Source organism: Pseudonaja textilis, chromosome 4, assembly GCF_049901715.1.
Source record: "Pseudonaja textilis isolate UNSWEBS1 chromosome 4, rPseTex1.2, whole genome shotgun sequence".
Lineage (NCBI taxonomy): Eukaryota > Metazoa > Chordata > Lepidosauria > Squamata > Elapidae > Pseudonaja > Pseudonaja textilis.
In genome coordinates this window covers 46748158-46765382 of record NC_141993.1, presented here as the reverse complement: position 1 = coordinate 46765382, position 17225 = coordinate 46748158, and the positions used below count along the sequence as shown (strand labels likewise).

At 37.6% G+C, this 17225-nt stretch overlaps 1 protein-coding gene across 3 annotated transcripts in view; it reads right to left on the bottom strand.

The window, feature by feature from the left end:
* The window catches only part of STN1 (STN1 subunit of CST complex), a 29341-nt gene that overhangs the window by 8268 nt on the left and 3848 nt on the right, over window positions 1–17225 (bottom strand). For all 3 annotated transcript variants that reach the window (XM_087932793.1, XM_026704729.2, XM_026704728.2), the window contains exons 2-7: window positions 10629–10824; window positions 8846–8941; window positions 6234–6305; window positions 5450–5620; window positions 5124–5235; window positions 3838–4006 (exon numbers count right to left, since the gene is read on the bottom strand). In XM_087932793.1, the coding sequence (XP_087788919.1) occupies window positions 3838–4006; window positions 5124–5235; window positions 5450–5620; window positions 6234–6305; window positions 8846–8941; window positions 10629–10788 (780 nt within the window). In that variant the 5' untranslated portion in view covers window positions 10789–10824. The remainder of the gene's footprint in view (window positions 1–3837; window positions 4007–5123; window positions 5236–5449; window positions 5621–6233; window positions 6306–8845; window positions 8942–10628; window positions 10825–17225) is intronic.

Below are 17225 nucleotides of genomic sequence, written 5' to 3'. Positions count from 1 at the left end.
GCTCTTGCTATTTTCCAGCTGATGGAGTACAAGAAATAAACACATAACAAGAAAAGGATTAATTGAGCTGTAATATGGAGTGTTTCTATATGTTGTGTTTAAAATTAAAAAGACAATTTTATTCAAAATATTGGAACCTTATCCAAGGACTAACAGAGAAAAATAGAATTGAATTCTAAGGACGGAAGATTAAAGGTGAGGAAGACATTCTGTCTCCACAGGAACTGAGCTTGCAATTCTGAATGAAGATGGAAGCAGAAAGCATGAGAAATTCAATATGCACTATGAAAGGTCAATTCCTTTATACTTTTAATGTTTGACTGTGGTGCTTTTAGAAGATAAATCTATAATTTGAGTTTTAAATGCCTTTACTCTACAGCTGAAAAACTCAAAGCCAGTAAACAGTATGCCTTAAAAGAAAATTCAAGACAACAAAAGAGTACGGATTTAGAAAGTGTGGAAAAAAGTGAGAATTTTTAAATTCAACCAGAATTTATTATAATGGCAGCTGACTAGCTGCGAGGTTTCCGGTGGCAGGACAGGGCGAACGGAGGTGAAGAAGACTGTTGCGGTCTTTGAACACCTTTCCTGGCGCCAGGAGCGATCCCCCAGGGATACACGAATTTCAATGACAAACATTTATTTTATAAAAACAAATGGTTGTCCGGAAGCAGCCACTAGGAAAGAGTTCACAGAAGCTTTTGTAAATGAGAGGTACAGTTTTATTATGGTTTTAATTGAATGATCATTTTTGATGGTTGACATTAAAAAATATACAAAAATTCTCTAAAGAAAAGAAAAACTTGCCTAAACATTTTTTATTCTCTTGAAAGAAAATTGTAAGATATAAATTAAACCCACTGATATCTTGCTAAAACAATACAAAAGGATTTTAAATGTTTGTTCAATCCAAATTTTCAAATGATACAAATATGCATAATATTACATAGATTAACTTATGCAAATCTCTACCATGGTTATATGGCTCATGGACTTATTTTCTGCATATTACAACCTTTTTATAAGCAAATTCCTATTTAACCAGAAGTGCAATGTAAAACAGAAACATTATGCTATTGAAAATCATCAGTCCAACTCTCAAACAAGCATTTACTTTATGAACAATTCTGATTTCAATTAGAGGTTAGTGGCTTGGAGCCTCCCAAATCCCTCATCCCTAAGGACAATAAGGTCCTTTCCAAAGAAGTTAAAATGCCCAGGAAGAATAAATGTAATGTGAGGCAGATGTCAGAACGCTCTGACAGAACATTATACACTGAATATCCCATGTCTGTAAGCAATTGGACCTTAATTAACCTGCCCTTAAGTTCAGAAATATTTGGTCCTGTTATTCAAGTAACCTGTAAAAGGCATTACTTGTAAAAAAAAAACATAAAATTCTAAAATACTCCTTAATATAATTAACAGTGAGTTAAAGCTAAATGTTGAAATCCAACATATAATGTTGCATTGTAGTTTGGTCTATATATTTAATAGTTTTTATCAAAAGACACTTAAAAATCATGCACAATATCAGTTTTTTCATCCAGGTCCTGATTATTAAAATCTCATTAAAGTAAGTGCCTAGATTAAAACACTGGGTTTAAGGATGACCCACAGCTAAGAATGGAGCATACTGTAGCAGAATTTAAATACACAGTGATTCAAGTTAAATACATAATGCTTCAAATTCATTTGACAATAGTACTCAATGATACTGTCCCAGCTTATATACAAATTCTATTTCTGAACAGTCTTTGGAAATGGAACTCATTCTTAAACCGGGTACATCTTATATATATTTTTTTAAAAATAGTTTTTAATCGTCATAACTCAGGCTTGTTGAGGTAATTCCCCGTTAGGAGAATGAGCGCACACAGGGAGACGTAGTGAGAGTAATGTTGAATAACACACACATAGCACACAGCTCAACTGTATAGTAAAATGTCAGTTTTACTTCCAGTAAACGGTTAAGCAAAGTCTAACAAACAGTCCAAGTCATACACGGTTATAGCAGTCAGTTTTCAGTCCAGGAATAATCCAATAACAAAGTCCAGTATTAAAAACAGTTCAGTAAAAGACTCACATCAAATCCAAGAATAATGACGATCAGCAACAGTCAATAGGTATTGGTATTGTTTATTTAATTGAATAGTCATAAGACCTTATCAATAACATAACGTAAATATATAACAAGACAAAATGCAGATAAGTTAGATATATAAGAATACAGTAATAAAGTATGTGGAAAACCAGGGAGTCAGAAATTGGATAATAGATCACCCTTGCATGATACACCAATTTGTTCAATATATTGTGTTCTTAGGACCACTGCCTTGATTATAAACTTAGCAGTCCTACAAATGATGTGTATATTAGAGGCCTGGAGGAAATATGACAATTTGTGGTTTGATTCCCAGTGGGCTGTTCTTTCCAGTAGAAATGATAAATATTTAAGCTTAATGGGGGCATATACGTGGCAGTTGAACAAGATGTGGGAAATATCTTCAATGGCAGATGAACCACATAAGCAGGTTCTCTCGTGGTATGGTACATGGTGGAAGCACCCATGTCTAGACATGGAATCCAGTAACTCAAATCTGGCTCTGGTATAGGCTCTTCTCTAACTGTGGCATACCAATTGAAAGGTATTTTTCAGGTTGGAAGATGTTTTATTCTTAGCCAACTGTCCTATAGATCTGTTTTTGCTACCGTGTTTCTCCAACAATACGGCCTCCACCAATAGGAAGGCCCAGCATGATTTCTAGGCATAAGGTGAAATTAAGCCCCACCCCCAAAATTTAGGCCTATTTAAACCATGCTTTTCCCCACCATTTCTCACATCGTTCGTTAGAACTATACGAGGTGAAGAGAAATGGGCAGAGGAAGGGCGGTGGGATGGAGAGAAAACTTGCCTTTAGGAGTGCCCTGCAGGTAGCCTAGGCTAGAATAGCCCGATAGCTGATAGAAGCTCCCTGAAGGCAGAGTCCCCAGCCACTTCAGGGATTGGCGTGGCTACCCGTGTCCCCTCGCCTTTAGGCAGTCTCTTTCGGGCAATGGAAGCTCCCCAAGTGCAGTCACCAGCCACTTCTATTGGCCGGTAGAAGCGGCCTCGGGGCGAGCGTGCACACACACACTCCCCTCGCCGCGAGGCCGCTTCTTTCGTCAGACAAAAGCTCCCTTGAAGGCAGAGTCCCAAGCCACTTTGGGGTGAGGCGGGGCTGCCCGTGTCCCCTCACCTTTAGGCAGTCTTTTTCGGGCGATGGAAGCGGAAGCAGAAGTGTTCTTATCAGTCCCCAATAAGTGTCTTAAAAAGCGGGCCTGTGTTTTTTCAAGTGGGAAAGCTTTATTTAAACCCCACAGTTCTGTACCATATGTCAGCATTGGAACTATTTTTGCCCTAAATACTTTCAACATAGGGGTCGAAGTGCCTGGGTAATTATAGTTAAATAATTTATATAATCAGCAAAAGACTTACATCAAATCCAAGAATAACGACTCTCAGCAACAGTCAATAAGGAAATGCAGGAACGGCAACACTCTCAGAAACCAGGTTTCTGGCTCCATCTTATGGCCGTTTGAGGAACCACACCCAATTACAATTTTAGAATTCCCTTAAAGAGACAGTATTAAAAGGTCTACCCTGGCTTTATATTTCCAACCCAACTGTTAGGTGACTTACATTCCTAAGACCTAAAACAAGGAGTATACAAATTATTAGACTGGCACACCATTAATAGATGTGAATTTTATTTTTTTAAATATGCAAGACTTAGTTCATTCTTAATTAATTAATTCTCATAAGTGAAAAACTTCTTACAAATTAACTTTACTCACTTGTTCAGCAGTGGTACCAAGTTCACCTCTTTTGGCCAATGTTACCAAATCTTCAATGGTTTCTAATTCCTGCATATAGAAGCTCTGAATTTTGTTCCTCAATAGAAAATCCCTTATTTTTTTACTCAGATTCATGACAGAACCCAGTTCATCTAATGCACCATGATTACTATTAATAGAGAACAAAATTAAAAAAGCTTCAACATGACCAAAATAAAACATGTCTAAAACTAATAATGAATCTATAGAAAGTTGTCCAGAACTGCTGAACATTTTGTAGCCTTAATACATTCTCCATAGGTAAAAATGCATGCATTGATTTAAAAACATAATACATGTTTCAAATTACATATATAGCCAATCCTTATTTAATGATTATTCCAGCTTTTTACAAATGCAATAACAAAAATAAACTGTAGAAAATAATTTTCTCACCAATATGCATGCTTAGGACCAAATTGCTGTGCTTGACATTACACACTGGAGTTAAGAGTAACCCTGTTGTTGCTGCACAAGACAACTTTATCTAAATGGAAATCGTAGCATCCGGTATCTTCACAGCATCTGTCAATCATGTGGCTTGCTTTGTAACCATATTGCTTACCACCATTTCACTGGAACGGATTACAATGACTAAATGAGGACTGCATATAATTTTGGAACTGGATGGCATGATTATTACCAGTATCAGTTGTGATGTTGGCACACATGATAAGAGAGTACACTAAGGATATCTCTGCTTAAAATGTGGCTGACACATTCGATTACTGCCAGCTACTATAATATTTTGGCCTCTTTTTCTGTTTTCTCCAATATGACCTGGATGATCGGAAATTATGAGAGTTGCACAATATATTTGGAAAGAACTAGAGTTGGTTGGGATCTATCCTGGAGTATCTGAAGCTCAAGAATTGGGCTTGAAAATAAGAATATAAATGGCATGAGGAATGATGTCCATTTATTTTGCTCAATTTGGTGACCATCTTGAAAGCCCACTGATAATCAAGGGTTTAATACTTGTTTTTAATTTGCCAAAGTTTTCATTACAGATTTAAGATGATTTTGCTGAATGCATCTAAGAATTATTTAATACTATATGTACTCTGGATTCATCAATTATATCTCTTCCTTATTTTCTCCTCTATTTATTCATTCCTCATTGTTCTTTCTGTTTCCATACAATGCTTCCTATAAAATAGCCTGTTTCATTGTCTGTAACTGGGATTCACATTTCCATGAGTTAACAAATCAAAACTGGGCTATCAATATATATAGCTTTCACTGACCATTGTGTTTCTTCTGGGAACTGGAATATCTTATCATAAATATCCCTATATAAACGAGGAAGTTCTAGCATTCTGGAAATTTGAGTTTCATACATAGGATCATCAACTTTATCTGAAAAGATATGAGAAATGTAAAGGTGTTGAAATTGTTAATTCTTAATAGTGCAAAAATATTATTTACTACATTTCATATATAAAATAAGTCAAAATTTATCAATATAAGAGGTACTACATACCAGAAAAAAACAATCTTTTCTGACAAATGTTCAGATTACAACTTGCAACTTTAAAATAAACATGCATACTACTACAAAGTAATTACTCACAATACACAGAAGCCTTGATTTCCCGTTGTTGCCTGTAAATTCGAATGCAACCACGGACTCTGATTAGATCACCAATTTCCAGAATTGTTTTTTTTCGAATTGCTATTTGGAGATTTCTTATCAAATCAGTTAGATTCATACCACTTAAAGTACTTGGCTGAGATTCCAAATCTGAAGAGAAATATATACATCTCATAACAATGTTCACTGAGCACGATAAAATTAAAGACTCTTTTCAAGTACTACAATTATGCAGGTCATGCTTCCACAGGGATGTATTTTTTCTGACTTAAAAACTGCCATTATCCTGTTTAGGAAAGCTCCTTAAGCAGCATCATGATGAAAAAAACAAAACAGGGACAGATAAAGCTATAAATTTCTCAATTTTCTTTTCTTTTTTCTTTCTGTGACATGTGTTTTTAGACTTATTACTGACATTTGTGCTACCTCAAACATTATCAATTTGTAGTAGTATACATACCTGACACCCGAATACCAGATTAAAACAACACAATTATTATAACAATAAAAACAATAGCATAAAGTACTATAATACCTATACTAAATTTATACATCAAAGCACATATAACACTTAACCAAGCAAATATTCCATTATGAGAGGAAAAAATCTACAATATCCCATATCTCAAGGGCTACTACAATAATCAAATTTTCATGAGTAAGATATGAAAAGGCCAAACAGGTAAAGGTTAATGTCTCAATACAACCTTGGCTGCAGCATATACTGAATATCCTGAAAGAGGAAAACTACAGCAAATATTACCTGACATTTTTTTCTTTTCTGTTAAAGCATTTTTCCAGCAGGTACAGCTTATTACACCAGTGCCATCATCCACTGGAAAAGAATAGTGATAATTTAGGTCATTTTGGTAGAAGTTTTTTCTTTTGATCCCACGAAGATGGAAGCCTTATATTTTAACCAATGATATTAGGGTTTAAAACTCTACCAGCTTCCTCTCATCCAATTCTCTTAGTTCTAAAGGTTACTATTTCCTGTTATAATAATAGGAATTAATATAGAAAGTCTCTTTCTAGTCATAATAAATAATGATTCTGTCTTCTTGCAGTTCTTATCTGGGATTGATAGGAACATTTGTAAAATGATGTAGTAAAGAAGAATATCAAAGCAGATTAAAAAGTATTTGAGGTAAGATGAGCACATCTGTTTGTAGAGTAATATATGTCATTAATGCTAGTCTCCTCATAAGCTGAGGAGCATACTGAAGAACAGTTGAGAAAAGTGTTAATCTTGCTCTTAAACCTTTCTAGTAGTTCAGCAGTCCTTAGTTTGAAAGACTGCTTCTATCATGCATGGCTTTCTATTTCTGATCCTTTCAATGTTAAGTCTGAAAATTTTACAAACCCCATCCTTCTGTTAATTATAGAGGTGCATTATTACGTTAGGCCTGTAAGTATCATTGTGATTCCTGAGAATAGTTAAAAGCTAGGCAATGACTTAGCTCCTTTTCATTTTCCTATGCATTTTAACATTTACCAGTAATTATACATTATTTAGAAATGAATCACACCTTGTAAAAAAACTTTTGATAAAATTATTATAAAGTTAAGATAAATGTATAGATTTTCATTAGAAAAGTAAAAAAAAAGAACTTCCTATTTCTTTCTCTTGCTGTTTCTATGCACAAACAGGAGAGTTTCATGAATCATTTGGGCTTGACTGCTGATGCAACACTTGGTATTCAGCTCACCAGCTGCACAACCTCATTTTTAAGCTGAAAGGGAAGTTGCAACTTATTTTGGGCAACTCAGCCTGACTGTGGCTATGGAAACAGGGAGGGACACATTGGTACACAATCTGAGAAATGAACTAAAAATAATCTGATCATGTAGAGAAACACAGGAGAAATTGGAAACAGGTAAATATTCCCAAGAAAATACTTATTTTTGCTAAGTTCTGTTTGGGTAGCAATAAGAAGTTGGTTACAAAATGAAAAATGGAAGGTTTACAATGAGAGTGAAAAAAGGGTAATCAGAAAGAGAAAACTATGCACAATAGAGTCACATTTCACACTCAGGGCTTCTGAACTACTAGAAACATTCAAGGCAAGAGTAATACTTGTGTTCCTTGCAATATGTTTGGATATGCGTGAATTCTTGGCATAAGGCAAGTGCTATAATTTTGTATTTAATTTAGGTATACAATACTTATACCTTCTTATTCATTCCCAGAAGGAAATGCTAGCAGAAAATTACTCCATTCCTACGCCATACTTCAAAGGTGAAAAACAGCACTTGCTTTAAACCAAGAATTTGGGTCTATCAAAACTGAATGTGAGGAGTGCCTAGGTGGGGAATATGTTTGCCTTTTGATTCATAAGTTCAAAGTTTCTGCCTTTAGCGACTACCTGAAATCAATGGCTTTGGTCACAAAAACAACTAGGTTGAAGTATTATGAGTATATAAGTAGGCAGGTCAATTTTTTTATTTTTGTCCTCCATCTCTTAGAGGCAAATCTAAAAGATGTCAGAAAAAAGTTCTTAAGGAGATGTGAATTGATGGACTGAAGGTTATTCCAAATGTCAATTATCACACTCATATGTGCCATTGAACACAAAGGGACTTGATTCTGAGTATATGTGTATAGGCTTTCACTGTTAATGCAGGCAGTACTTTGAGTAATATTAACCAGGTGCAAGAAGATAACCTTGATGGAAATATGCAGGATCTGTTACTTGGGAGAAGAGCTGGAAGCATTTTTTTTTAATTATAAAGAAGATAATATTCAGAAGCAACTTAGGCAGATCTCCCTAAATTATTGAACTATGAGGAGGAGGAGAAAAGGGTACAGAACTATTAGACTATATTAATCAATGTTAATATAAATAATTTTAACTTTCCTATAGAGGTGATTTCCAGTCTGGTCTACCTAGAGCAGAGGTGTCAAACTCAAGGCCCAGCAACCAGATCCGGCCTGCGGGATGCTTAGATCTGGCCCATGGGGCTTCCCTGGAAACAGTGAAGGACTCGCCCACATTGCCTCTGCCAGAAAAAATACAGCTCGGCCATGCACGGCCCTCCCAAGCTCCATTTTCGGCTGTGATGGCTTCCTGCAACTCTCTGTCAGTGAAAACAAAACTCATTTTTCACTGGGAGAGCACTCAGGCCACCAGATGCCTCTGACATGAGTGACATCGAGCTGACCACACCCACCCTGGCCATGCCCACCTTCTTCTGAGGTCAAATACACCCTGATGCGGCCCTCAGTGAAATTGAGTTTGACACCCCTGACCAAGAGAGACAATATTTTTCTCTAGAAATATTGATTCTACGGAAGTCTAAATTAATATTCAGAATAGTAATACTATTAAAAATGGAAATAAAACTAAAAAACAAAAATCTTGGATTATCATTTACCTCCACAAATATAAAAGGAATCTTTTTCTTTTATTAGAACCACCGTACCAAAAATATCCACTTGTCTTATTGGATGTCTGTTGTAAAAGAATATACCTTAGGAAAGAAACAAAAAAATGCAAAGGGTAAAGTCCTAGATTTAGGCCTTTAAAAACATTGTGTCATAATCCCAAATATTACTAACATTTTTTATTCTTAGTCAACTAATGTTAATTTTACTAACAATTTCACATATCCTGATAAAAAAATCCAAAAGTTATGACCATTGATATAAAACAATTGATCAAAGTAGAGTATTACAATATTTTGATACATTAGTTTCAGATTAAAATGTTCAAATTTGAATATGATATACATGGAATATTTAATTCAAATGTTTTAAATTTTATTTTGTATTAAAGACAATGAAATTTGATTAAAGTTTGATAAAAAAAAACACAGATTCACAATTTATAGGGTATAGACAACTTGCTATCATAAATCTGTACCCTACCCCAATTTATTTGTGTACTATAATTTATACATATAAAATTATCCCTTAAATTTTCCTCAGCAATAGCCATTTTCCACATGAAATATTATTTTTGAGTAGCAGCTCACAATATATATTGTTGATAGCTGCAGGGAGAGTAAAAAAAGACAAGTTGGTGGCAGAGGCAATGTAACTGAAACCTCATTCTTCTATACAGGGATGCAATTCATATATGACATCCTCACTCCCTTTTCCATATGGCACTGATAGAGACTAATGTGGAACTCACTTAAATGGCAGTCATTTAATATTCTACAAACTTTCCTTCCTGCCATTTAAAAAAAAATCGTTCTGATCTGGATGTCAAACTGATAACTATAAAATGCCACATACAGTTATATGGTACTACAATTGAAAACATTCTATTTTCATAGCATGATTTATTATTCTATTTGTGTAGATGAGGAAGATCCTGAAGTTTGTATGAAAAGTATCCAATGATTATTTTTAATCATGGTGGAAAATAGGAAATCAGATAAGCATGTTATTGGCAAAAAGATTGAGCCATTCCTAATACATTTTTAAATTTTATTTTTTCCCAATGTTTAAGATATTAAAGATCATATACAAAAAGACAAAAAAACTGTTATACTGTAGTTTTTTCTTGGTTGTATAGTAACTATACAAGTCTATATTATAGATTGTGTAGTTATATCAATCATACAGGAATAAAACAATGACTTCATTTAATTAAAAACAATCCCCTTACCTCCATAAACATCAAGTTTTTAGTGCTAGAAAAATCATATCATAACATATGTTGCACAATTAATCAATACTTCGGAAAGACTTACATCCAAAAATCAATGGAGGAGAGCACGTTCAAGAAATAGATAAGAAGATTTAGAAACACAAAGATTAGAACAGAATCAAATGCACACTTTTACTGATTAAAAACTGTTAATTCAAAATATTTAAAATAATCCATTGGTGCTTTCTGATAATAATTACAGATGCCTTAAATATTTTGTACAGTTATAAATGTATGAGATTCAAGTTATTCCTTCATTATGTTCCAAATAAATGAAAAGATTCTAGTTTGAGGTCTCTGAAAGTAATGCAACATTGGAACGAAAAGGAAGAGATTTAAGCACATCAAAGGAAGTGCCAAAGAAATAGAGAGAATTTGTAGTCAAGCTGATACACAACATAATAATACTTGATTTTTCAGTATAACAAGTTATATATAAAGTTATAAAGTTATATAAAGTTATATAAAGTTATAAAGTTCATAGCAATTTCACTACTTACCTGGAACCTGTTTAGACTCTTTTATTTCTAATATGTCTTTAATGTATAGTCTTGCATAGGATGAAAAGATTGGATTCAAACCCCACAAAAGTGATGGGACCTCATCTTCTGATTCAATAGCTGCAGCACACATTCCAAAATAATTTAGCTCCAAGAACATTAACCAATCATTGATTAAAGTTGATATGAAATGAGTCTGGTGGGAGCAAAGAACATGTCTTATAAACATCTCATATGCAACATACCGTATATACTCGAGTATAAGCCGACCCGAATCTAAGCCGAGGCACCTAATTTTACCACAAAAAACTGGGAAAACTTATTGACTCGAGTATAAGCCTAGGGTGGGAAATGCAGCAGCTACTGGTAAATTTCAAAAATAAAAATAGATACCTCTATGAAAAATAGATATTTCTATGAAATATAACTAAAAAGGAATGTTGCTTTCATTAGTGTCAAGACGGCATGAATTAACATGGCATACTCAATTGCAAGTTAACTTCATTCACTCTTGGCATTAAAAAATGCTACCAGGAGGGAATTATTATCTAATTAAAACTTTCACTAGGACAGTTGAGAATAAGTTTGATGTTCACAGTTTCCTCTTTGAAAGAGACCAGTAAATAGGGAACAAGAAGATGAAGAAAAAGAGGTGTGTTTTTTCACACTTTTCACACTGCAGTGAACAAAAATGGCATCATAGGAACAGGCTTATTCTCAGTCCAAAGTTTTGTTTCTGATTTCTTCCCTGATTTAAGGGAAATTTGGGAAACGATCTCACTATCATGAAAGGTTTAATTGATTCACTAACCCAAAAGAAGATGATGATGATGACAGTGGGAGGCAGGAGTCACTTGTGCGATCCGCCGCTGCCGCTTTGCACCTTGCAAATGCAAAATCCTGGGGGTGGATCGCGTGTGCTGGAAAGGGCTTGACTATATTCCGGGGGGAGAGAGAGAGAGAGAGAGAGAGAGAGAAAGAGAGAGAGAGAGAGAGAGATCATAAGAACGGCTCTTGCTTTTTTCTTGCAAGGGAGAGAGTGACTCCTGCCTCCCACTGCCATCTTCTTTTGGGTTAGTGAATCAATTAATTTGGGAAACAATCTCACTATCATGAAAGTCAGTGTTCTCTGCCCGTGGGGCGTTTGGAAGAAAACACCCCACGGCATATCCATGCACGTGTAAGGGGAATCAGAAATCCCCGCATTCAATGCCTAGCACGGCAGAAGAGAAAACGCAGCTGTGAGCAAATACTGGGAAAACCTGACTGATCAGAAGGAAGGAGGCAAAAGGAGGGGTGGTGGTGGACGGAGGTCCCACTGGTATTTGTGAAACACTCGGAATTACATATGTTATAGGGAAACAAAGTTAAATCATGGGTGGGATTCAAATTTTTAATAACTAGTTCTGTGGCCTGGCTTAGGTAGTGGGTGTGGCTTAGTGGTCAAGTGACTGGGTGGACATGGCTTGGTGGTCATGTTATTGGTGAGTGTGGTGAACTCAATATCACTCACATTGAGGCATGCATCTCCTCGCCTGGCCTCTCATGACTGTGGGGATGCTGCAGCAGTCGTAAGTGTGAAAAATGGGCATAGGTCACTTTTTTCAGTGCCATTGTAACTTTGAATGGTCACTCCACACAAGCAAAGTACCAGCAAAGGAGGGGGAAAAAAACTCCAGAGAAGTTCCTGAGATAGGAAGTCTAGTCCTGCCAAGAAGGGTTTATAAGGGTTAATGGAGAGGCAGTTTCTGTAAGCAACACCAGAATGTTTCCTTCCTGCTTTCCTTACAGGATTAGGCCGGTAATTTCTTCTAACAACCAGTTCTCTGAACTGCTTAGAATGTTAACAATTGGTTCTAGCGAATAGGTACGAACTGGTAGAATCCCACCCAAGTTAAATCCATCAGCTACTAAAATTCTATTGCTTTAGAATATATGTAAAAAGACAGCTATTTGAGAATTTGGGCTGTTCCCATTTTGATTTATCTTGTTTATTGTTATTTCAATAGAGGGAGAGCAGCTATTTTTACTTGTTCCGTTAATTGATATTTTGACTTTAGTGTCTCTAGTTGTTTTTGGGAGGTTTGCATATTATAAAAATTTTAAAATATTGTATGATATTTAAAATATCTACTAGTATTAGTAGTCTTTTACTGAAGTCATTTGCATGAGTATGCAAGTTCATACTTTTGTATTGATGAATGGAAAGTTTAATATCAGTAATAATAAGGATCATGAAATTGGTGGTATAAATGAAAGATGGAATGTAATATATAATTTAGTGGATTCCTTAAATTATTCAGAGAAAATTACAGCTCTACAGTATTTGGATTTTTGAAATTAAAATTGGTAATGCCTTATCACTATTATAATACTGGCAATTTTTATTAAGAAAAAATTCCCATCAAGAAGGAGAATGATTCCCAGGTCAGACACAGCAGACAGATGAAAAATAGAGGCTTCTATGTACAGGAATTTAACAAGGTTAAGACAAGTTAAAATTGAAAATAAAATATTTAAAATATGCTTATGAAATCAGAGTAAGTTATAAAAGGAAGTCTACTTAAAAAGATGGACAATTATTTAATTATCTCTTAGTCTGAAACTTGTAAATAATATTTTTCAAGACGAGATTAGAAACTAGCAGCTGCAAGAGTAAGTAGTAAGAGACTTTAGCTCGGGAATAAACATGTAGCAGTCAAAAATATGCATTTAAAAACACCTCTAAAAAAAAACAAAAATCACCAGTTCAAAAATAAAAATGAAATAATTTCAATTATAACACATGGATTTAATCAATTTATTAGTGAAAAGTGGGAAGCTATACACCATGTACAACAAAAACAGAAATAGCAATGGAACTACTCTGAATTTGCAAAACAGGTGGTAAGAGTAATCTAGCATTTTTGCTTTAAAACCAAGAATGGAAGAAACAACCCTAATTATTCTCCCAGAATAAGTAGATTTGGACATTCTTTTCTATCAACATAAGCCTTTATATAATCAAAGTATTGTTACAATGTTTCATGCCTTTTGAAACTACTGTATTTACATTTACTCCAGTAAAACTCTTTTGAGGTCAGCAGACACTTGCTTTTGAATCAATATCCAGGCACAAAGCTTTTTGCTCTTTAAAAAGTATAGTCTAATTGTCTATGGAGATTCTCAGTCATCCAGGTCATGGTTGTCCCAAAGGTTTTTTCAAGAGGCCACTGGACTTTCTGTGTTTTTGGGGAAACGTTTCGCTTCTCATCCAAGAAGCTTCTTCAACTCTGATGAAGCTTCTTGGATCAGAAGTGAAACGTCTTCAAGTTTGTCTCTTGAAAAAGCACCTTTGGGATATACAGTCTAATGTTAATTCTTCCACATGACCATTGCAGTTTCATCAATCTGAGATAAAAGATTTTATTCACGACTAGCGCCAAATAGTAAAAATAGTAAAAACTTTACAAATAGTAAAAATAGGGAACACTATATCAAACCCTCCAATCAACAGTGGTGTCCTCCAAGGCAGCGTGCTAGGACCCACACTCTTTATACTCTATATAAATGATCTTTGCGATCACCTTATAAGCAACTGCATCCTCTTTGCGGATGATGTAAAACTATTCAACACCACCGACAATGCTACTGTTCTTCAAAGTGACCTTGATTATGTGTCTGAATGGTCAAACATTTGGCAACTCCAAATCTCGACCAACAAATGCTCTGTCCTACACATTGGTAAAAAAAAACCAGTACACCGAATACAAACTAGGCGGCTATGACCTCATTGATGACCCTCACTCTGTCAAGGACCTCGGAGTACTCATATCAAATGATCTAAGCGCTAGCGCTCACTGTAACAGCATTACCAAAAAGACATTAAGAGTTGCAAATCTAATCTTACAAAGCTTCTCCTCCAGAAATATTGAATTGCTAACTAGGGCATACAAAACCCTTGCTAGACCAATACTTGAATACAGCTCATCTGTCTGGAATGGGCGTTGGTAGAAGTTACCCTGAACACCCTTTCTATTATTGTTGTGAGAGAGCCCAGGATGGGTTGACTCCTTCCTATGCTGTCATTTAGCTGAGTCTATACTAAGATATAAAAGCCAGACCCCGGAAGTTACCCCAGCTTTGGCGAAGATACTTGATAGACTGAAAGGTGTCTCTGAAAGCACAAATGAATACAGAAATATGACTTCCCCTCTCCGGGCGAATCAAGGGAGGGGCTGGGCTCTCTCGCAGCATAGATAGAAAGGGCGTTCAGGGTAACTTCTACTAATGCACATTCTTCACCATGCTGCATCAAGAGCCCAGGATGGGACATACCAAAGCTTGCATGTCCACGGGCGGGTCCTTTTCCGGCTCATCACACCGACTGTTGAACCACTTGTTGAAGCACCCATCTGCCGAAGGCTGAAGTTGCTGAGGCAAAGGCATCCAGACGGTAGTATCTGATGAAAGGAGACGGAGATGTCCACGTGGCCGTACGACAGATCGCCTCCAAGGGTGCTTGGGTTGCCCAGGCAGCCGAAATGGCCGCATTTCTGGTAGAGTGCACCATCAGACCTCGAGGAACCGGAAGGGCCGCAGCTTTGTAGGCCTGCTCAATGTAAGATCTGACCCACCTGCTACTAGTAGGAGAAGAGGCTTTGTGCCCCAAGTGAGAAGGGAAAAGGAAACAAAATGGCTTCAGACTTCCTGAAGGAGGAAGTGCGCTCCTACATCTAGCGAGAGCCACTGCTGCTCTAAGTCATGGTGCGGGAGGGGGCAGAAGCCAGGCAATCTAATGTCCTGGGACCTGTGGAACAGGTGTTAATCTTTGGAAAAAATGAGGGGTCCAGACTGAGGACAACCCTATCATCGTGAAAGGAACAAAGGTCCTGTCTGATGGAAAGAGCAGCAAGCTCGGATACCCGCCTGGCTGAAGTGATGGAAATGGGGAACACTACCTTCAGAGTCAGGAAACAGAGAGACAATGTTCTAAGGGATTCAAAGGGGGGCTTCGTAAGGGCATTAAGGACCTCATGAAGATCCCAGGAAGGATACCTGTGAACCACTGGGGTTGCAGGTTGGAAGTCCCCTTTCAAAAAAAACTTCCTGACTGAAGGGTGATGGGATAAGGAAGTGAACCCCATGAAAGAACCAAGGAGAGGGCCTCAACCTGCCTGCATAAGGAGTTGGGGGCCAAACCTTTCTACAAATCATGCTGAAGGAATCTAAGAACCTCTGCCAACTGGGCTGAAGCAGGAGAGAGACCCTCCCTAAGGAACCCTCGGGAAGGGCCTTCCAGGTGGCATCATAGATGCGCCTTGTAGAAGGTTTGCGAGATGCCAGGATAGTGATGATGACCCTTTCAGGAAGATCAGCCACCCCTAGCCGCTGCCGCCCAAGTGCCACATGGTCAGTTTAAGCCACAGGGGCTCCGGGTGGATCAGAATCTCCTGATGAAGGGAGGTTAGATGGGCTGGGATCCTCCAAGGAGAAGCCCCCGATAGGTTGACCAGGTCCGCAAACCAGGGCATCCTTGGCCAATAGGATGTCAGGCGGAGAAGCTCCGCTCATTCCTCCAACATCTTCCGAATTACTGTCAGAATGGTGGGAAGCAGGGAAAAGGCATTGAGGAGACTTTTGTGCCATCTGCACCAAAGAGCATTGGTCCCCTTAGCTCCCAGGCAAGGAAACCTGGTGAAGAATCTGGTGACCTGGGCAATTTGAGGAGTGGAGAAGAGATCCACCTCCGGTGTTCCAAATCTGAGGGAAAGGTCCCTGAATAGAGACGGAGGAATGGACCATTCTGCCTGTTGACTAGGCTCCTGCTGAGCCAGTCGGCCTGGGAGTTGTCGATCCCAGACATGTGGTCCACCAAGATTGACAACTGGTGTTTCTCTACCCATAACACCAATCATAGCGCCTCTCCCATGAGGGCTCTGGACCTCGTCCCCCCTTGCCGGTTGACATGAGCTATGGCGGCCATGTTGTCCATAAGGACTAGAACATGAGAGCCGGTCACTGAGTGCCTGAAATGCTTGAGAGGTAGAAAAATGGCTCTGAGCTTTAGCCAATTTATGAGAAGGGCCAGCTCTGACCTGGACCAAGGTCCTGAGCTATCTGGCCCTGCATATGGGACCCCCAATCCAGGAGGCTGGCATCGGTGGTTATTACTAGCCTGTCTAGGACCCTGAAAGGGAGTCCCTTCTAGATTAACGGGGAATGCCACCAATTGAGAGATCTCCGGATTTGTGGCGGGAGCAGGACCTTGATGGATGAGAGGCTGGTTCCTGTTCATTGGTAGGGAAGCAGGAACCACTGGAGTGGACAGGAGTGGAAAAATTCATGGCTCTGGAGATATGACAGGGTAATTTGCAGATCCCGATGGGCTGCATGGATGGAGGAGGACAGAATCAAAATGTTATCCCAGTAGCATTGGATCCTCACTGGAACAGAACGCAGAGATGGCATCAATGCCGCCAGAGCCTTCGTGAAGACCCTGGAAGCTGATGAGAGACCGAAGGGAAGTGCTCAATACTGGTAATGGGTATTCTGATAACAGAAACGGAGAAACTGGCGATGATGAGGCCAAAAGAGGATGTGGAGGAAGGCTCCATG